The sequence below is a fragment of the Plectropomus leopardus genome, chromosome 9, assembly GCF_026936395.1.
Source record: "Plectropomus leopardus strain MGB_pleo_1.0 chromosome 9, ASM2693639v1, whole genome shotgun sequence".
Lineage (NCBI taxonomy): Eukaryota > Metazoa > Chordata > Actinopteri > Perciformes > Serranidae > Plectropomus > Plectropomus leopardus.
In genome coordinates this window covers 1,642,317-1,664,987 of record NC_142184.1, presented here as the reverse complement: position 1 = coordinate 1,664,987, position 22,671 = coordinate 1,642,317, and the positions used below count along the sequence as shown (strand labels likewise).

At 38.9% G+C, this 22,671-nt stretch overlaps 2 protein-coding genes across 11 annotated transcripts in view; both read left to right on the top strand.

Moving 5' to 3' along the window:
• Window positions 1-3,602, top strand: part of LOC121940261 (tyrosine-protein phosphatase non-receptor type 7-like) — a 28,459-nt gene extending 24,857 nt beyond the window's left edge. For all 10 annotated transcript variants that reach the window (XM_088081614.1, XM_088081613.1, XM_088081608.1 and 7 more), the window contains 2 exons: window positions 837-921; window positions 2,081-3,602. In XM_088081614.1, the coding sequence (XP_087937740.1) occupies window positions 837-921; window positions 2,081-2,295 (300 nt within the window). In that variant the 3' untranslated portion in view covers window positions 2,296-3,602. The remainder of the gene's footprint in view (window positions 1-836; window positions 922-2,080) is intronic.
• Window positions 3,603-5,001: 1,399 nt separating this feature from the next.
• On the top strand, window positions 5,002-22,449 carry LOC121965329 (ADP-ribosylation factor-like protein 8A). The gene is made up of 7 exons (XM_088081668.1): window positions 5,002-5,424; window positions 8,157-8,237; window positions 9,147-9,220; window positions 10,267-10,360; window positions 10,723-10,790; window positions 11,813-11,883; window positions 14,300-22,449. Exons 1-7 carry the CDS (start codon window positions 5,302-5,304, stop codon window positions 14,350-14,352), a joined length of 564 nt encoding a protein of 187 aa, XP_087937794.1. The 5' UTR covers window positions 5,002-5,301; the 3' UTR covers window positions 14,353-22,449.
• Window positions 22,450-22,671: the final 222 nt, after the last annotated feature.

Genomic DNA, 22,671 nt, shown 5'->3' with positions numbered 1-22,671 from the left:
CTCTCTCCTGTCTCTCTCCTGTCTCTGTCCTGTCCCTCTCCCGTCTCTCTCCTGTCCCTCTCCTGTCTCTCTCCCGTCTCTCTCCTGTCCCTCTCCCGTCTCTCTCCTGTCCCTCTCCTGTCTCTCTCCTGTCTCTCTCCTGTGTCTCTCCTGTCTCTGTCCTGTCCCTCTCCCGTCTCTCTCCTGTGTCTCTCCCGTCTCTCTCCTGTCTCTCTCCCTGCGTTCCAATACTCATACTACCATACTATTTAGTAAGCCAGAAAAAGATTTAGTATGTCCCACTACGAAGTATGTGAAATGCAGTATACCCAAAATACCAGGATGTCCTACTACATCCGGCCGCATGTTGCAGTTTGCAAACCAGCGTGCTTTTCTGGCCATTCTGACCCACAATCCTCTGCGCAGCGGATGATACGTCACATACGTCACGGCGTGTCGCGCAATATAAACAAAGCTGAGAGCACAATCACGTGACAGCTCACTGACAGATGACGGCTGGTTAGACGGAATAAGACACCACAGTGACAGAGGACAGCGCATTCAAGTGTAAGTGTGTAGTATTAATATCTTAATATACTACCACTGCACGAAGCTAAATGAGTCAAAAAATGTCAACCAACATTTGAACGAATGTTACGTTAGAACGGCGTAGTGTGTCCCAACTGTCTGCATACTGCATGTAACAGCATGTACTTTGTAAGGGCAGCTGCAGTACGCACTAAAAGTAAAAAGAAAAAGTATGCGATTCGGAACGCAGCAAATGTCTCTCTGTCTCTGTCTCTTTGTCTATTTGTTTATTTGTTTATTTTGACCTGTTGTCCCCCCATCCTCTGCAGGGGTGGTATGATCCAGACCACAGAGCAGTACCAGTTCCTGTACTCCACACTGGCCCAGTACAGCTCCCAGCTGCAGCACAGCCAGGTTCTTCACCACACACACACACACACACATACACACACGCACGCACGCACGCACACACACATGCACACGCACACACACATGCACACGCACACACAATCATGCACACAGACACGCACACACACATATGTGCACACACACACACACACACAGGCACGCGCACACATGCATACACACACACACGCACGCATGCACACACACACACAAGCACACACGCACAATCATGCACACACACAATCATGCACACATGCATGCACACACACGCACGCACACACACATGCACACACGCACACACACATGCACACATGCACGCACGCACGCACACACACACACACACACACACACACACACACACACACACACACACACACATGCACATACACACACAGCCACTCCATTGTTGTACTAATGCCACACTGTGAAAGTACTCAAATTAAAGTCCTGCATTGAAAAAGGTACTTCAACAAAAGTGAGTATAATCAGGAAATGTACTTAAAGTATGAGTAGTTAAAGTACCCAATGCAGAGAAATGTTAAAAATAAAAAAACACATCCAAAAAACTCAAAATGATTGACAAAAAAATAGAAAAAACACCCCCAAATTATAAAAACATAAAAATAAAAAACACCCCAAACCTCAAAATAATAAAAACCCAACCTAAATTTAAAATATTTTTTAATTAAAAAAAAAAAATACTAATAAGAAAACACACAAAATTTCAAATTAAAAAAGAGGAAAAGACATCAGAAACACTCAAGATTATAAACAAAATTGAGGAATATATATAAGGAATATAGAAAAAGGCTTAAATGTTAATCAGAGTAGTTTCATGAGTCACTGACTGAATAATCTACTAACTGTTGCAGCTTTTCTTGTACAAACTTTTTGGTAATTTAATGTCCAACAAGCATCTTAATTTGTAAAGTAACTAAAGCCGTCAGATAAATGTAGTGAAGTAAAAGTACACTATTTCCCTCTGAAATGCAAAGGAGTAAAAGTATAAAGTAGCATGAAAAGAAAATGTGTAGATATGAATTTGAGGAACTTGTACATGAGTAAAAATACTGTTAAAATAAATCCGCTACTGTGTAACCTCAACAAAACCTTCAGATCAGAGAGTTTTTGGTTCAGATGTGAGGGCTTTTGTTTTCTGTTTCACCAGGAGCAGAACCAGAACCAGCAGAACCCGGAAGACCAGCAGAACCAGCAGAACCCGGAGGACCAGCAGAACCCGGAGGACCAAGTCCACATCCAGCTGCAGGACCTCCAGTTGGACAACGCACAGAATGTGAAGAACTGATCCCACGCAGAACCACAGTAAGACGTCCAGGAGGACAGAGTGCACAACAAGTCCTGTCACCAGAACCAGGAGGATGAAAACCAGAACTCAAAGACATCAGATGGACACCAGCAGCCGAACCCAAAAACCTGACGCACTGACGGAGAGTCTGCGGAGGCAGCATCAGAGGTTTCAGGGTCTCACGGAAACCTAAAAAACTGGATGTTTTTGGTCCAGCTCAGTGCAGAGATCCTGAAGAACCAGCACAGCAGAACCCACCAGAACCCAGAGCATCATGTTCACAACGGACTGAAAGTCTCCAAAAACTGAACTGAACCGAGTAGAAAAATACCATTTTGAAAAATGCACTTTTCAGTATTAACATCTGGTAAATTAAATTACATTAAAGTTAAAGATAATAATAATAATGATAATTAAAACTGGTTTGATTTAATTTAAAAACATGGGAAAAACACAATTAGAAATTTGGTAGAAAATGTACCGAAAACTGGAAAAAATTAAAAATAAGAAATAAAAATTTAAAGGTGACAAGGAGATGACCTGAAAATTAGATGATGGGATTATTAGGTATTCCAAAAAAATCCCCAAAACTTATTATATTATCATAATATTACAACCTTAAAATTTTATATTCTTATAATCATATTTTTAAAATCAAGTATACACACACACACACACACACACACACACACATATATATATATACATATATATATATATAAACACACTTTCTTAGGGTCATTGACTTGTTGTTTTTTTTTTTAAACTTTTCTAAAAAAAACTTTTTGATGCTCATTTTTCTTGTAACTTTTTACTAATATCTTGGCAATTTTTGGGGCTATTTCTCTTTAAATTGCTCCGCACCCTCTTCCCATGTTTATGAAAGAAATCAAGGCAGTTTTGCTCGTGTTTTTAAGGGTTAACAGATATTTAATTTATTAAAGATATTAGTTTCTTGACAGATTATTTCACCAGAGTTATATACGACAGTACAGTACACAGTAATAGTATCTGCTCTAAACTGAAGGTTCAGGGATGATCAGAACGCTTTTTTAACCAAAATTAGCACATGTATGTGAACACAGGGAAACTTGCTAAAGATAGGCTCCAGCTGCCTTTCTGTTTTTCAATTTTTTTTACAGGTGTGTCACTTCTGCTTAGATCAGCTTAGTGTTGCAGACGTCTCCAGAAACGACTGTAAACTGCTGATTCTTTCGAAAAACTGTGTTCACGTCTGACTGTGTGACTGCAGAGTACACAGAGTCCAGTTAGTTCACACATCTCATGTAAATGCAGCAGTGTGTGTGTGTGTGTGTGTGTGTGTGTGTGTGTGTGTGTGAGAGAGAGAGAATTAAAGAAGCTGTCAATAAATAATCCTGCTGAATGTTGCCGTTTTCATGTTAAGTTTTTACATCATCTGCTGTAAATTCATTTATTGATGAAACTGTTTTTACAGTTTAGTTAAAAACTGCAGGGAACAAAATTTAGAAAAAACAACAGAACGATGCACAAAGCAAATTTGATCATTATAGTAGAGCATGATGTCCTAAATTATTTTCTCTGTAAAACATAAAATCAAACAATTTAGTTATATACAGTAATAAATGAATGAAATAACAAGACAAGAATCATAGTTAGAAAAACTTGAAAAAAAATCAGCATTAGAAAGTCATCATCAGTGCAATAAGACCTTTGTGTTTATTAGAGAGCACTGACCGTCGGTACTTCATGTGTCCCACAGAGACACCGACCGTCGGTACTTCATTTGTCCCACAGAGACACCGACCGTCGGTACTTCATGTGTCCCACAGAGGCAGTGTTTCAGTCACTCAGCAGTTTCTGTCTCCGTCTGTCTCCTCTTTTCTCTGCTCTCCTCCACTTCCTCTATCAACCCCACCCAAACGGGAAGCACAGCCGACAACCTGCTTCTCGTACATAAAAAAATTAATTAATCAATTAATTAAGCAATAAAAAGAAGAAATTTGCCTTGATATTTTGGTGCATAACAAAAACCACAGTCAAGAAAGTAAAGAAAAAACAATATAATCTGAAATAATTACGTAGAAATATGTAAAATCTGTCTGTTTTAAGAGGAAAACTCTACAGTTTTGTGCAGGAATGTGCAAAAATATTGACCAGGGAATGTAATAAATAAATAAATGAATATCAGAATGAGGTTTTACTACCAAGTACATTTACATATACGAGGACTTGACTTGGTGTTTTGGTGCAAAACAATTAACATAGAGGAAGAATAAAAATAGTAACTTTAAATAGAATAAAATATAAGATAAAAAAATCTAGAATAAAAAAGTATAAATAATAAATATATCATAAATAAAATGCAAAAAAAGAATATAAACACAAATTGCATGTACAAAAGGTTCAATAGTGGATTTAAGTCAAGAATACTTTATATATTCATCTATTTATTTATTTATTTTTGTCTTTTTTCTTTTCTTTTTTATTCCTCCCCTTTATTTTTCTACTTTAATTCTTGTCAAATTATCATTATTATTGTCACTATTATTATTATTATTGTTTTTATTTTGTTAATGTTATTGCTATTATTTATTTTATTTATCTATTTGTAGACATGTCTTAATCTGAGATGTACTTGAGTATGTGGAGTACACTGTGCTGTTAAGTTATAAAGTTAATAAAAATGTATTTTTTAAAGAATATATATATAAAATCTTGTGATTGTTCTGTGATTGTGATTTTTGGGATCGAAGACTGATGGGCTCCTCTGCGGTGTTTATTTTGAAAGGCGGGGCCGGATGTGACGTATCCGCTGTCTGCCTTGGTGTCGGTGGGAAAAGGCGTAGCTAGTAAACATCACAGAAAGCCGAAAACACACCGCGGACATCACAGCCTAAAAACACCGACTTCCACAGACTATCTTCGGTTCATACGGAGCCTGCCGGTGTCGTCCGTTCCGCCGTAACCGTCCGCGGTCGTCACGGTGACTGTCAGCGTCCGGAAAAAAAACTCTGTCGGGGCGTTAGCCAGCGAGCTAGCTAGCATAGCCACCTAGCCGCCGCAGCCGCAGCTAGCACTAGCATTAGCATCAGACGACAAAGATGATAGCGCTAATCAACAAACTGCTGGACTGGTTCAAGGCGCTCTTCTGGAAGGAGGAGATGGAGCTGACCCTGGTGGGGCTGCAGTACTCCGGGAAGACCACCTTCGTCAACGTGATAGCGGTGAGTTGACGGTGACGTGCTAACGCCAGCTGTGTGTCAGCTAGCATCTGGCTGCATCCATTGTTACCCTGCAGCGGTGAGGTCAGCTAGCTGTCGGTGAGACCGCGAAGGAGTCAATGTGATCATAAGTCACCGCCGTGTCAGCGAGCTGTGTTTGTCACTCAGATTAAACGCTGTTATTGTTAAACGTTAAACCTTTGCAGCGAGTCCTCGTGGTTCATTTAAAGGAGCACAGCTGCTCTCACATCCGCACCGCTGGATGTTTAACCTCCACTGTTCAAGTGTACAGCACGGACCCTCAACCTGCTCCGCCGGGGGGGCACGTCTGAAAAATGACTGGGGGCCAGTAGCAGCAGCCCCATGCATGTTGCAATGACATGAGGACGTTTCTAGGATTTTCGGACATTTGTAGGATGCTTGAGATTTTAGGACATTTCCATGATCTTAGCTCGTTTTTAGGATTGTAGGACGTGTCTAGGAATTTATGGCTTTTTTGAATTTTTGTATGTTTGATACTTTATGGTGTTTCTAGGACTGTAGAACATTTGTAGGATGCTTGAGATTTTAGGACATTTCCATGATTTTAGCCCAATTTTAGGATTGTAGCACGTGTCTAGGAATTTATGGCATTTCTGAATTTTTGTATGTTTGATACTTTATGATGTTTCTGGGATTTTAGGACATTTATAGGATGCTTGAGATTTTAGTACATTTCTATAATGTTAGCACGTTTTTAGGATTATAGGACGTTTCTAGGAATTTATGGGATTTCTGAATTTTTGCATGTTTTATACTTTATGGTGTTTTTAGGACTGTAGAACATTTATAGGATTTTAAGTATCTTCCTAAGAACTAAGGATGTTTGAAATTTTTTATGATTTTAGGAATTTTGAGATTTTAGAATTTTTTTTAGGATTTAAGGATGTTTCTTGAACTAAAGGATGCTTCTATGATTTTAGGATGCTTGAGACTGTAGGACGTTTCTAGGAATTTATGGCATTTCTGGGATCTTAAGTTGTTTCAAGGATATTAGGACATTTGTAGGATGTTTGAGATTTTAGGACATTTCTATAATCTTAGCACATTTTTAGGATTGTAGGACGTTTCTAGGAATTTATGGCATTTCTAAATTTTTGTATGTTTGATACTTTGCAGTGTTTCTAAGACTGTAGAACATTTATAGGATTTTAGGACATTTACGTTTTTAAGTACGTTTCTAAGATTTAAAGGTGTTTGAAATTTTAGGACATTTCGGGGGTTTTAGGACATTTGTAAGATTAGTAAGAGATAAGTTTTTTGTAAGTTTCAAGAACTTTAAGATGTTTGAAATTTTAGGACATTCCTAGGATTTTCAGAATTTCAAGATTTTAGGACTTTTTTTTAGGATTTAAGGATATTTCTTGAACTTAAGGACGCTTTTTAAGATTTTAGGATGCTTGAGATTGTAGGACGTTTCTAGGATTTTCTGTCATTTATAGGATTCTAAGGCATTTCTAGGATCTTAAGTTGTTTCTAGGATTTTAGGACATTTCTTGGATTTTAGGACTTTCCTAGGATTTTAGGACATTAGGGACTTAGCTAGGACCTCTGTCGGGGTCTGTGGGGGATCCTTTGCAATTGGCAATTTGGAATTAGAAAAAAAGAGAGAGAAAAAGGTTTAAATAATCATTTGATATACCTCCCCCTTTTTGCACCACCCCCTCCCCTCTCATAAATAATGAACAGTCCCTTATCAGAATGGGAGGCCCTTCCCTGCCACAGTCACCTTCCTGTCACACATCAGCTGATTCCCCCTGCTGACATCAGCCTCCTGTGCTGCTCCTGTCGGCTGTCATTTTAATTTTCGGTTGACCCACTAACACAGATTTTCTTTTTCTTACAAATAAGGAAAAGCTAGACTGAGGAGTTCTGATTTGTGAAACTTTTGGACAATATGAACATTTGTTTTTTACCTGATTGGTTTGATTTTGTAAACATGGTGGAAAAGGCAGTGAGCAGCTTTGCAAGAATTGTTCAACAAATTGCAAGACATTAGTTAAAGGTGACAAGAAAATAAACTGATAAGCATTTGTAGTATTTTAGGATATTTCCAGATTTTCAGGATGTTTCTTGGATAACATAATACGACCCCCAAAAAAAAAAATGAAACTGATTTTGCTCTTGAAAATTACTCTCTTTTTTTTTTTTTTTTTTTTTTTTTTTTTTTACAAAATGTGATTTTCACAGCTTTTTGTCTGAAATTTTTGGATGAAAATGCACAAATTAAATTCATCTGTACTCACCACATCTCAGCCTCTCATACCCTCAGGTAATGAAAAACAAAAAGAAATTATTGGTTATCTGCCACGAGAAGCTGGGAATTAGCGGTTTATCTGTGCTGGTTGAAATAATCATTATCGTGCAGTGCTTGTTTTGGCCAATTTTTGGGCCATGTCTTGTTAAGATGCTCATCTTCTTCTCCCCATGTTTTTGGAAAAAATGAAACCAATGTGGTCAGGTTTTAAGGGGTTAATATAAACACATATCCTATAAGGATGCACACAGATCAGAGTACATATAAGGTCCCACTGCTGTTTTTCCCCCAAACTCAAATGCACCAGTGACTTTGGCATTTCCATACTAATATTTGATGTTCTACATCTAACAGCATGCAGATGAATACAGGAGTGTATCAGTGACGAGCTGAAATCAGTCTGTAACTGTGTGTGTGTGTGTGTGTGTGTGTGTTTTAGTCTGGCCAGTTCAGCGAAGACATGATTCCTACAGTTGGATTCAACATGAGGAAGATCACTAAGGGCAACGTCACCATCAAGGTTGGTAGTTCTATGTTTCTGCTGCCTGTCTTTACACACTTATTGTATATGCACCAAAATATGATAGAAAGTCTTCTTATTCTAGCTGCATGTTACCAAGAATTTTAAATTTACAGCCCAGGCTATGACGGCGCATTTCTACTACATGGTACCGGCTCTACTCTTCTTCAGAAATGGAATGTAATGAGCAAATAGACACACAACATTGACATATTACTTCTATTTTTTTATTATTTCAGGAGCCTTTGTGTGCAGAAAATATATAATCTGTAATACAAAAGTGAACAGTTTTTTAGAGCTTCCCCTGAACGTCTCAGGGGAGCCGAGCTCCCAAATATAATGTTTAAACAAACAAAAAAAAACACCAAAAATTAAAAAAAAAAAAAAAATGCCTAAAAGTTTTCATCAAAAATCACCAAAAATTATGAAAAAGAATAAGTAAAATGAATATAAAATACAGCCATGAAGTTGTATGCACCTCCCCTTAGTACTTATTTAAATAGTAAGTGTAAGATCAGGAGCATTGATGTTTGTTTCAGAGAGTGTTTCGTGTTTAAAATTCATCTCAAAGTCCTGGAAATTTCTTGGTAAAATGTGTATGAACCCTGTTTAAGGTGCAGGCACTTTGTTCTTGAAATTCTTCTTTACTTTTTGACATTGCATTACTTTGTGCCCTTGTGTTCCAGTAAAGAGAAAAAAAATATACATAAAATAAAAGATATATAATATATACATATTAATTAAAGACAAGACAAACAATAATAATAACAAATTAACAATAAGATTTACAGATGTGTTGTTTTAATTAAAGATGAAGTACATTTTCCTTAGTGTCAGTTCTTTTTTTAAAAGAGCTTTTCGACTGTCCCCGCTGCACGCTCTAACTCTGTCCCGTCCTTGTGTCTGTAGTTGTGGGACATCGGAGGTCAGCCTCGCTTCAGGAGCATGTGGGAGCGTTACTGTCGAGGAGTCAGCGCTATCGTGTAAGTCCTGCTTTCCTAAACTGTGATTACTGTCTCCTGAAACGAGCCGCTGGGACGTCTCAGCTGGGTCCAAATATGACAGAAGCCCCAGAGGCATTAATGAGACATGAGAGACAGAGTCAGAGTCACGCAAGTTTGTCCACCAGCTCGTCCTTCTGTCCGAAAGACAGAGGAAGAGAGCTGTTAAAGTGTTAAATTCAGTGTTTTTGTAAGGTTTTTAATGACACACATTCATAAAAATCAAGCTAAATACCAAGAATAAATCCTGGAGTTGATCATCACCAAGATGTAGATGTGTTTCTGCAGCGCTGTTGTGTCGTATCAGCCCGGTTGTCTTGGTGAGCAGAGACAGGAGAGCTTCAGGGTAAACGGCTCAGATTTATGTAACAAAGACAACCAGCGCTGGTTTGGTGAGATGTAGTAAAAGTGAGTCTGACGGGCTGTGATGAGGCCAGTTTTAGGCATACCCCCATCCTAAATGCTAGGATAATCCTAAGATTTTGGGACATTTGCAGGATTTCATATTTACAGAATTTTAGTACAGTTCTAGAATTTTGGGACATTTTTAAGATTTTAGATTGTATCTTAGTATGTTTCTATGAATTTAGGAAGTTTCTTGGATTTAAGACATTTCTATGATTTTGGGATGTTTCAGGGATTTTAGGAAGTTTCTTGGATTTAAGGACATTTCTAGGATTTTAGCATGTTTCTGGGATTTTAGGACATTTCTTGGGTTTAAGGACATTTCTAGGATTTTAGGACATCTTTGGGATTTTAGGATGTTTCTAGGATCTTAGGATGTTTGTGCATAAAAAAGCATTGAGCTTGTTGATAGGGACCCCCCTGCACCCCTTGGTGAGGGCAGTCCCAAATGTTCTCAAACCCTTAAAAAAAGACATGAAACAGTTCAGCGGACTGAAGAATATTTCATATTAACCACCAACGTCTCTTACCTCCAGCCCCGCCCCCCATCCTCCCAAACTGAACCTGTTTGTCAGAATGAAGCTGAATTCAGATGTTTTCATGTCATTTCCTCCTTGTTGCAGCTACATGGTGGACGCAGCAGACCCAGAGAAGATCGAAGCCTCCAAGAACGAACTCCACAACCTGCTGGACAAACCGCAGCTGCAGGGAATTCCTGTAAGAACACAACCAGGGCAAACTGAGCACAGCAAAGCACACTGATCCTGAGCTGAAGCGCTCGCACTTACTTAGCCCGACCTGAAAACAGTGTGTAATAATCAGAGTTTTGGGGAGGGTGAGTGAGGTAGACCCCGTCCTCTGGAGCTCCAGAGTCTTGTTAGGGAGAGACACCGTGTGTGAGCCCGGCATGCGTCACTTACATCTTCAAAGATGTTTCTGTGATGTTTACTGTTGCCCCGGAGTGATAAAATGTCCTCTCAGACATAACCATGTTTAAATCCTCATACACATTCATAAATGACAGCTTTTCTGTTCTCTGAGATCTGAGCTGATGTTTATTTCTGATGTGTTTTCTTCAGGTTTTGGTTCTGGGCAACAAGAGGGACCTACCAGGAGCTCTGGATGAGAAGGAGCTCATAGAAAGGATGTAAGTGTCACCCCTCACTCAGTTTTATCGTCAGTGAAAAGCAAAAAGCAGCAACTTCTTCTCATTAAAAAAATTCTCTTTAAAAAAGCCAGACCATAATAATCATTTGGGGATTTTCTCAAAATGTTGTAGCGCCACATTTGGGTTTAAGTGTTGCAGTTTGTTTAAACTGGTTTGATTTACTTCCTACAGTGCAGAAATATTCAGTTGCAAATATAAGTCCTGCGTTCCGAATCTTAAATGAGTAAAATTACCAAATTTTTGGCTTCAAAATGTACTTAAAGAACCAAAAGTAAAAGTACTCATCAGGCAGATTGGCTAATTTCAGTATAATATATTTTATAGAATTGGATAATAATTGTCGATGCATTGATGTGTTCATCATTTTAATGTTGCAGCTGGTAAACGTGGAGCTCATTTCAACTGTTTTCCATCATCAGTCCTAATCATAAATATCAAATATTCATGACTTTTCAGAATTTTAACACTTTAAATGCCAGGTTTTTTTACGATGCCACTGTGACTGTGACAGGTCACCTAGTGGAAATAGCATGTATTTCCTCCATATGCCAAATATGGTCAAAATGACCTCATCAGGTGGAAAATAGTCAAAATGACAAATTCAGAGTCAAAAGCCCAGAATGACACCCAGAAATAATACAAGTCCTGTTTTTCTGCTCTGATGGCTGTGGGATCAAAAATGTCAGTTTGAATGGGTTTCAATGGAGCATTTTTGGACCTGAACAGTCTGAATGTAACTATTTAGTTTCCACAGTGTATTTTAGACTTATTGTAGGAGCTGAGCTGCAAATTCACTGATTACACTCAAATACACAATCTGGACTACATTTAGGACACATGCATCAACACACACACAGTTATCAAAAAAGAAAGGAGAATGACAAGCACGTATAATGCACCAAACAGTCTCCAAAGGGTTAAAGATTTTGTGCTGAGTGAATGTATTTCTGCTTTGTCTTCTGACTGTTTTTCATTTTAATTGATTGGGTTTTTTTAATCAGGAACCTGTCGGCCATCCAGGACAGAGAGATCTGCTGTTACTCCATCTCCTGCAAGGAGAAAGACAACATTGGTATGACACACACACACACACACACACACACACACACACACACACACACACACATTTGTACTTAAATACCTGGTTGTTGTAATAAATTTAATTTCCCTATACTTTAAACCTGCAGTTGTGTTTAGACTGATGTAAGCACTGTATAAAGAAACAGCCTCTTGATTCATTTCGATAAGTCGTCTGCATTAGCTCGGTCGAGAAACTGCAGTTTACAGGTCTCAGGTTAAACACAGAGTTGTCCTGCAAAACATCTGAACCAGGACAAACTTTCAGTTCAGTTTAATTATAAAGCCCAACATCACAAATCACAATTAACATCAGAAGGCTTTACAACATTTGAGATCCCTCTGTCCTTGGACCCTCAAAGCAGGTAAGGAAACTTTTCCCCAAAAACACTCTGAAATAAACATGTGTACACACAAATAAACGTAAAAGGAATGTCCATCCAAAAATGAGACTTTAATCATTATCTAAAGTCAAAATGTAAAGTCAGGTGAAGTTTTATCCACAAAACTCTGCCGGAGGTTCACTGGGAAAAGGCGTCCTTATCTCCAAAACCATTAAAGCAAATGGTGACCAGGATTTAAATGTTAAAAAAAAGAGATGTGAAAAAGACAAAATGTGTCCATACTGCTGCCCCGTACCATCCAAAGTAATCCAAGTGTCCTGAAGCCCCGACGTGCCAAGTTGTTTTGAAAAACGTCACTGGCGTCATGTTTTTAGCCTTGTTGTAGCCTGTATGCTTTCATACAACAGTTCTACAGGCGTCTTTTATTAGTTGACAGATTATAATTTAGTTTGTTTATTTAATGATTTTTTTGGCTCTGCAGACACAAATAGTTTAACAACCGCTGGTGACAGTGTTGACAGCTGTTGCCGAGCAACACATAAACATTTTCCTGCACACTAGCTGGCTAATCTGCGTTAGCTCGGTTTGCATGTTCGGCTCAGAGCAGCTGCTGAGTACGTTAACATTTGAGTTAGTTTGATCAGACAGTTCATCCGTGATAACCGTCACCTTGAGTCCCGTATCAGAGAGCGTGTCCGTGTGTCCGAGTCTCTCAGGCTGCGCACGCCTGTAACATCTGTAACCGCTGGTTTACTCCCAGTGAACGGCGGTTTACCAAAACTGTCACAGCTGCTCCCTCCTGGGCTGCAGGATTTTGCTCAGGTATTTTTTGAGCGATGATGTCAGTCAGACCGTATTTCGTCTCTCGTCCAACACTGATACAATCTACAGTACCGTGAGATAGCTACTGACCCTCAATGTTTGTCTGTTTAACGGTTTAGAGCTGCTGTAAAGTGGAGTGATACATGCAGAGTTAAAAGTCCAGGTGATGTACTGTACATCAGCACTTCAATGCCTCTCGACCAATCAGATTGTTTGGTCGGAGCTAACTGTTGTATTATTGACAATATAATAAACAAAAAAAACAACAACACATACCTCATGGCCTTCGACTTTGTTCACATAGTATTATTTTTTTGAATTTTGATACCTATGATGACTATTTTTGAATGTCGGCATGAAGTCACATGACCTGAATAGTTGACCCTTCACCCCCTTCAGTGTCTCTCATCATATAAAGAGCAGCCACTTAACCTCTGAGGCCCTGAGTCTTTTTTATACCCAAAATGAAATGATTACAACTCCACAACCACAGGAACCACATGCATCCAGAAGAAAGCTGACACCGTGGAGATTGCACCTGTGATGTCTAACATAGTGTAGGTATTAAATGGAAAATGTGGTGCCCGGTTTTCATTTATTTATTTATTAGACAATCAATAAAAGGCATCAGATTCTGTCTGGGGAGCCAGTGAAGCCATTGGATATGTTTTTCAACATCTCAGGATTTACTGACAGTGGCATAAAGCATATAGGTTTTATGAAGATTTTAGTAAGGAAAGGACTAGGCGACCTTTCATTTGGACTGTTGGATACCCAAAGTGTTCCCAATGTCTTTTTGTAGCTTTTGAAAGGGAATCTGGCTACAAAATACAGGAGGCTACTTACACACAATGCAGCCTTTAACCATGACTTTAGATTATGGAAATATCAGATCCTGTGCACAGCATAAAATCAACAAAAAAACAACGCCAGTGTATCATTTCATTGTCTCTAAATGGTTTTATTAATTCAGGCCTGATATTGATAATACTGACAGTGATACCCCTCAAAACAGCCTGTCACATGACTCTATGTCCCTGGATACAGACACCATTTAAGGGTTATTTCATGTCCGAAAAGGAGCAGGAGGAATACTTATCAGCCCCCCTTTTTTTACACAAATGTTCCCAAAAAACGTAATTGCACACGTAAATATTCCCACTTTTTTCTTCTCTCTCTCTCTCTCTGTGTTTCTGTCCACACACACTTTTTCTGCGCTGATGTCACGTCTGTCTCTCTCTGCAGACATCACTCTTCAGTGGTTGATCCAACACTCCCGGACTAAGAGGAGTTCCTGAGAACAAACACGCCCCCCAAACAGAACAGGCCACGCCCACCTGTCCTAACACACACTCGCTCTTTGATCAACCCCCCCCCCCCCCAAAAAAAATTTCACTCATATACCCCGACCACCCCTCCTCCATCTCCCCTTCCTCATATTAACACCTCCTGACCCCCGATGACTCCCTCCTCCTGCACTGATGCACCCAAACCTCGTTTCTTTAGTTTTTTACGAAATAAAGAATCAAACTGTGACACCCGGCAGCAGGCGGTGCGCGTCACGGACCAAACCAAAGCTTCCTGATCTTTTTCCCGTTTCCTCCTGTTGACAAACAACCTCCATCAGTTCATGTCAGGTTTTTTAACAACGATTACCTGGAATATAAATCGCACATTTTCTGGGATTTCTCACCTCAAATAAATTGTAAACACAGAACTGCTGATAAATTATCGGAAACATGTTAATTTTTTTTTTAAATTGTGTTCAGTAGTTTTTGTACATTTCCTCTCCAAAGCGGCCGATTTTTGAGGTGGAAAAGCACAGACAGCCACACACAGTCGTCTCATGTCGGCCTGTTGCTCCTACAGTAGATTTTAAGTATTAACCCTTTGAAACCTGAACAAATTAGTTAAATTTGTTCCTTAAACATTGAAAGAAGGCAAGGAGCAAAAAAATTACCTGAAAACACCTGAAAACTGGTTAAACATGAAAAAAAAGGAAAAATAGTTCTGTAACATAATTTAAATGTGTAATTTATATTTCGTTTTTGCTTGCTTTCTTCTTTTCTCCTTAGATATTTTTCCCTAGCTTTTAAAAAAAAATAATTATCTAAATCTGATTGTTTCTTGCAATTTGTGAAGCATTTCTTCATTGTCTTTTCCCCCGTGTGTTTAAAAGAAATCACCAGTTTGCTCAGGGTTCAAAGGGTTAAATATTTGTGAAAGGCGTCTGAAAGCAGCGCAAGAAAAGTCATGTGTCCTTGCTTCAGTTCATAAAACAGTCAGCAGTAAACCAGCACGTAGACGCACTCATGCAAGCGGGTATTTTTCCCAGCAGATTATGGTGAGAATTCCCAGGAAAAACCAGGATTTCACATTCAGCCAAAACGCAGATTTACTACCAGCCTGGCATGCACACTACAGCGTTTCGGTTATTTTGCGGGTCATTGTACACGAGGATCGTTCTCACGATGTTATCATATGAATGTGGATTTCTTTTTTTAAAATGCGAAGGACAGATTTTAACGTTTTCAGCAGGGCTGCTCTCGTCTCAACGCGGCCTCAGTCAGCTCACGTCACTGACAGCTGATGGCTGACTCATGCTTCGCTGCAAAGGTTGTCACGGTTACACTGCAGACGTATTTAATCATAAGTTAAAGGGCCATTTCACCTAAATCAACAAACGCAAAACTTTTTTGACATTAAGAAGTTTCTCCATAAAAACAGTCTAAAGTGTGGGTTATCTAAAAATCATCCACACTGATGGATACTAGAGATGATGTGTTTGTTGTAAACTGGGTGATACCAGCAACAGAAAAGTGGTATCGGTGCATCTTTACAGATCCACACAACAGCCTCCGTGATAATCAGTGTTTTTTAAATCAGTGACGACCCCAAACTCAACATCTTGTTGTGTACTTGGCAGTCAAACTGTCAGTTTTTAATCATCAACATAAAAAATGGGGGACTAACAAATATAAAGACACATTTTTATCCAGAGCCTGTAGTGTGGATCCTCCTCAAGTTTTCCCACCACCCTCCCCTCCCCGACCCCCAAACCTTCATCACCTCTTAGCCAGTAACCACAAATCTGCCTTCATCATCTCCTCACTCTCCTCATCTGTTGATTTTCAGCCCCAGTTTTCCCTTTCTACCTCCACATCGTTCATCCATCCATCCTCACCTCCATTATTTCACATTTATATAATCCCGAGAAGCCCCTCTTCCTCCCTCGTCTGTTGTAAACTGCTTGTCCTCCTCTGTACTCCCTCTATCCTTCCTTCCTTTCTTATTTTTTGGATGTTACCCTCTTCCTCTCTCCTTGTCGCCAAGCCCCGCCCTTGCCGTCTCTCTCTCTCTCTCTCTCTCTCTCTCTCTCTCTCTCTCTCTCTCTCTCCTGCCGAGCGAGGGATTAAAAACCTTTTTATTGCACTGTTGATTTTGGTTTTGTAAAATATTAATAATGAGAATAATGTTAATAATCTTCTTATTGTGACATAACCTGGTCTGTCCAGATTTAAGGAAGCGGTACTCTAACTGGAGAAGGAGAAATGTTGTTTCTGTTCATATCTCTGTAATAAGATTTTTATTTCTTATTTGTTTTATATTATTATTTTTTACAGTTTTGTTGTTTTTTTTTTTTTGACTTCATAAGTCTTTACTCTGGATGTCAGCGTTCAGTGTTTTCTGCTCTGAGACGTCTGCTGATTGGACCCGGGGTGTCACGTGATCAAATGCAACGTTCGCACATCATGTTGGATGAAATGAAGTGATGTAATTAATTAATCGTTTAAACCGCCACATATTAAATGTTTACTTTGAAATCGATTGATTTAAAAGTTTTCATCCATATCTTTTTTTTCTTGAGACATTTCCATGATTCGTTTCACCGGGAGTGCCGACCAAACACACGTGGGTTTGTTTTTTCCTGTTTAGGAGAAAACAAAACAAATGTGATGATCTCAACAAAAGATATTCGTTTGTTCCAACCTCACGTCCTCCCTCACACTTCCCTACAGAAAAAAATCCTCTTACGGTTTTAATTATATCACAAGATTGCAACATAAATATGGGAAGTCAAAGCCAATTTTAAAAGAAAATCTTAACTTAGAATTAGTAAGCATTTTTGTGTCCATGATGTATGAAAGAAGTTAAGTGTCTTAATCAAATTGCTATTTAAGTGTTTAAAAAATAAAGATCTCTATGAAAAGTATATTTTAGTGTACTCTTGAGCACTAAACACTGCAATATTGAGAATAAAATTGATTGCAAAGCCGGCAGAAAATTTGCAATCTAAACTTGGAAACAAAGCCACAAACTGGACTTTTTTTTTAATCGCTTTTCTTTTCCGTTCTCATTTTCATGTTCGTCAGTTTCATTAAAAAACAGCTTGTAAGAATAATGACATCACAGACATTTTGTTTTCATTAGAAATTAGCTAAATTTAGGACATTTCAAATGCAAAAATTCCAGATTGCAATTTTATTTAGGTTGCAGTCAAATGATATTCAAAAATGTCCATTTTATATTAAGTTTATTATTACAATTTCAGTGTTTCATTTAAGATTATTTAAATTTATCATACTCTTAATAATGCATTTAAAAAAATGTAAGTTAACAGATTTTTAAAAAATATTTGCAGCCATAGACACAGTGTCAAATGTTTGTATTTATGGAAAACTCATTTTAATGGTAATGAGGTTTAGAAGCAGGATTTAGACAGTGCTGACATTTATTCTCTACATTTATTTACATCATCACTTGGTGCTCATATGGCTGGTCTAAGTTAATAACCAGCTTTTCATGAATGTGAAGAATGTTTTGGGGCTTTGTGTGTGTGTGTGTGTGTGTGTGTGTGTGTGTGTGTGTGTGTGTGTGTGTGTGTGTGTGTGTGTGTGTGTGTGTGTGTGTGTGTGTGAGTGTGAGTGTGTGTGTGTGTGTGTGTGTGTGTGTGTGAATGGTGGCAACAAATTTTCAAGCATTTAAACCTTTAAGTATCTTTTTAAATTACCCAGTTTAAAGTTTTAACACACAGCATCAACTAAAGCAAGACAGAGCAAGTACATATACTGGTTTATTATCAAATAGATACACTAATCTCATAGTATTTGGAATTTTTAAGAGACATGTCAGTGAAAACCAGATCAAAAGAATTTCATCCAAAATCATATAATGTTAGCGCGTACTGAGAATCAGCGAGTAAAGCATTATCTGTATCAACCAACTGAATTATCTGTTTCTGTAATTGGTGCTTGAAAGAAGGTGTGGCTTAAACCGGAATATAACTGGAAGTTATTTTAAGTCCAAAATTAATACGGTTTATCAGAAGTTGCTTTATTTGTTATTTATTAAAAATCTATTTGCAGAAATATCTCAGAGTTTCAGATCATTTTTGATCACAGGAGTAGAAGTTTGACCGTAGCTGCCTAACAGCTCGGTAAGAAAGATTGTCCTTCATCGCAAGTATGATAAAAATGGACACATTTTGTTTGGATGGTACTTGTACTCGTAACCGGCGACTCATTTCATCCGAGTATTTGGCTAAACCTTAGCACGTACCTTCATACGAAGGTCATCATCAGCATTATTCTTTCATCCTTACGCTGTTTTACATTATATTTCCCCATTTGTTTCATTTGCAACATCGTGGTCAGCTCTGTTTTCCTATTGGTTCCCATCACGTTCTGACACGTCCTGGTCCTGACAGCAGCCAATCAGACCGCAGAACAAACAGGAAAAGGAAGGAGCATTACATGTCTGTATGTTGTTCTGTACTGAGGTCATTTTGTTTAAGAGTGGTCAAACGGTCAGCAGCATACGTGGGAGATTTATCCAGCTTTACACTGTCGGGCCAAACAGGGTCAGCGAACTCCCAACAACGTAAGCTCAAACTCTCAAAATTGACCTCCCCAACAGTGCAAGATCAATTTCCTTAAAAGTTGAGATCCAACTCTTAAGAAGTAGAACTCCCAGCAAAAAGATATTGAACACCTAAAAAAGCGAGATTAAATTCCCAATAATGAAATTTAACTGCCAGCAATTTAAGATTGAATCTCAATGACACAAGATCGAATTCCTAACAAGATAAGAATGAATTCCCAACAACACAAGATCAAACTCTTGAATGCAAAACAGACCCCGAAACAACCAGAGAGATCCGACTCCTAGAAAGACAAGTATGCAAATTTGTGTTTTCCAACAGGCCAAGTTCGAACTCCAAAGAATGCAAGATCAAACTCTCAAATCCGAAATGTAAGGGAGATCAAACTCCCAGATGATCGATGATCGAATTCCCAGCAGGGAGAGAATCAAACTCTCAAATGCAAAATAGACCTCCCAATGATATGAGATTAAAGTCCTGGAAATGCACGGTCTAACTCTTAAATATGCAACATCAGATTTTGCATGCTCTTAATTGACAAAAACGTATTGTAAAACGACCCTCTTTAGCCCGACAGTTGAGAGCTGCTTATTTCGTAATACCTGCCCAGAGCGGTCTGTCTGAAGGAGCTGTGTTAATGAGCTGGAGGCAGCAGGAGGCCACGACTTCTCTGATGAAGCAACAACAAGCACAACTCACACCAGTCGGACAAGTAACTTTAATCCCAAGAAGTAAAACCTGATTCTCCTTTGGCCTCAGATGGCTCCGTTTGTTCTCCAGCTGCTCCAGGTTCCAGTTTCTGAACCAGCAGAGAGTTTCTGTCTGACTCTGTTCTGATCCACATGAAATGTATTGATCTGTTGATCAGCCAGCACAGTAATTATTAGTTATTGACGCCGTCAGACAGACCAGAATGCAGAGGGAATTTCAAAGTCACACATGGACTTTAAAAATAAAAAAAAGGGTAATGCTCAGCAGAGAATTAACGGGGGTATTGCAGTGCAGCGGTGTAGAGCCAAAGACGTTCATTATGCTTCGAAGAAAGTAGTTTGAAGCACGCTGAAGTCCAGAGGCAAAAAAAAGTGCGGGGCAAGTGATGAGTGGTCCAAATTCAGTCTTCGGAGCACACTTTCAAACACCTTGTTGATGTTCGTGGTGCTGCACTCAGATGTTCACATGAACCGTGACTGAAGTGGTTGTGTGAAGAGTGAAAAAATTGGCTATTTGCTGTGAAAATTCAGCCCAATGGTGGGATTGATGTTTTCATTAAGTTACGCAACATATTGTACGGTCCACCCAGTTACAGTGTGGGGAAAAAGAGTTTTTTTGGTGATCCGAAAAGCACTTTGTTTCAAGCATACTGATCCCTTTAAGGCCCAGACACACCAAACCAACAGCAAAGAACGAACAGCTAAGAAGGCCAGTTGTTGCGTCTCGTCGCGTCGCCGTGTTTCGGCTAAAAAAAGCTGCACATGAACAAACTGCAAAGGCAACAACTGACAGCCAACCAGCAACCTCACTTTAATTTCTCCTCTCTGAGTGCTGAGCCGAACTGACGACGATTCGAGATGCTGAAAAAAGCCGTTTTACGCTGATGGAAGCTAACGGTGCGGGACACGCTGCAGCGACCCTCACTGACAGCCCAACGTTAACCGACGGCTGACCGTCGGTTTGGTGCGTCAGGGTCCTTCAGGCCCCCAGGGCGATCCACCCTGCAGTTTTCTAAATACTTTTTAAAGAAATCCCTCTAAACCAGCTGTGCAGTCAAAAAAACGTATTTTCTCAATTTAAGTAAAAAAAAACAATAATTGGGATAACACTGGAACGCAAAAAGACGGATTATACGTGAAGTTAAATGTGTCGTCTCTTGGTTCACCGGTAAACTCACCAGCCACTTTGACCAGTTTACCAGCCTGCCACATTAAAGCAGAGCGCCGCCTTCAGACGACAGCTGTGGGTATTTTCTGCTCTTCAGGTCGAATGTGTGAACTTTGAAATCTCCCCGCAGCTCTGCTCTGATCGGCTCTGGTCTCTTCTGTTTGCATGCTGAGGGCAGGGATTGTATATCTGTGGGACCTGATGAAGTAAACGGTTAATTTGGTGCAACTTTACCAATAATATGGCCTTAATCCAGTGTGAGTATTAACCTGCAGAAAAGTAGTGTAAGTACACAACAGCAAATATTCTAACAGTGCAATAAAACAGACGTACGATTAAACTGTGTTTCTTTGTGTCTGAGGAGGATCTCGTAACGACTGTGTGCTTACAAAACTTTTCTTACACATCAATTTCACTGGAAAATGGTTATTGTATTGGAAAGTTTGACCAGATTTCTTTTTTTATGGCAAATAATCTAGTAACGTCCTGTGATTCTGCACGTACAAACTGAAACTGTACAGGATGTGAAATGTTTCCTCCTGTCTCCTCGTCAAAAAGATTAATACGGAGTCGGCACCAAAATATGACAAAATCCAGACAGAACGTTCAGCATCACAAAACTATGTGGATCCTCTTCGTTTTTATTTCGGGAAACTGGAACCTCTGAAAGGATGTTCTTAACCACTAAACTGCTTGTTTCTTTCACAGATTTGTATCTTTATTTTTATGTTAAACATGTCTTTTTATTATGATTATGATTAACAGCAGAGAAGATAACGGCATTGAAGCACGAAACATATGCTGAAAGTTCAGGGTTGACCTCCGAAAAGAGCAGTTTGAGGAAGGGTTCGTATGGTCATGAAAAACCTTAGAAGGTTATGGAGTTTGCAAATAGCATTTTTTCAGACCTGGAAAAGTTAAGGAAAACTAAAGATACCCTGAATATTTTGAAATTTTGTTTCACAAACCTGTATAATAACACATTTGAAGGACCATTGGAAATTCAGCATCATATTTCAGTGTTTTTTAAAGCAAACGTGGCATGTTTCCTCTAAAAAATTGCCAAAAAAAATTAAAGTCCCCCCCCAAGGTGGGGGGTGGGAAGTTGTCAAAAATGCAGCGTTTCCTCACCTTCATTTCCAGTAAACGAAACAACAGTCTCAGCACAAACTCCATTTGATCTCCGTTCTGGTGCTTTCAACTGTGTCACAATCTTTCTGGGGTTTTTTTGGAGCACTTTTCACGTTTCAACTTAAAACTTCCTCAAAAGTATCATCTAATTTTAACTTTATGTCCAAATTCATTGCAAGAATCAAGTCTCACAAAGGGGATTTATTTATTTAGGCTTTATTTAGCCAATAAGAGGATATCTGCGTTTTAACATCCACGGCTGAGTAAGAAGATGAATTTAACAGTGAAGTTTAAATTTATTTTCTGCGTTCTGACTGGGTTGGTCTGTAGTTTGGGTTTCAGAGAGCGTCGTCTCGTGTCGGAGTTTGTACGTGCAGATTGAACATGCTGCGACGGCCTGTTGGTTTGAACCTGTTTGTACATTATTGTTTGATTCAGTTGATATAATGTGTTTTAATAGAAACATGCTTGTGTATGATACTAATTAAATACTATGGAGAAACAACATGAAGCATCCTTTAAATTTGTTACATAATAATCAGTCTGATTTTTTTATTTGTTTTTTATTCAACAGTTTAAATTTAAATGAAACTATAAAAAATCATCTTACTGTGTATGACTGCTTCAGAGCTGCAGTGTTAGTGATGAGACAGCAGGGGGCAGCACACACACACACGCGCACTAAACCTCATCTGCGTTTCCTCTGACATCGTTTGTGTTAATGTGT

Coding starts and splice junctions, on each gene's coding strand:
- LOC121965329 (XM_088081668.1), top strand. CDS start 5,302: ATGATAGCGCTAATCAACAAACTGCTGGACTGGTTCAAGGCGCTCTTC. Junction 5,425..8,156: donor CCTTCGTCAACGTGATAGCG/GTGAGTTGACGG, acceptor TGTGTGTTTTAG/TCTGGCCAGTTCAGCGAAGA. Junction 10,791..11,812: donor AAGGAGCTCATAGAAAGGAT/GTAAGTGTCACC, acceptor TTTTTTAATCAG/GAACCTGTCGGCCATCCAGG.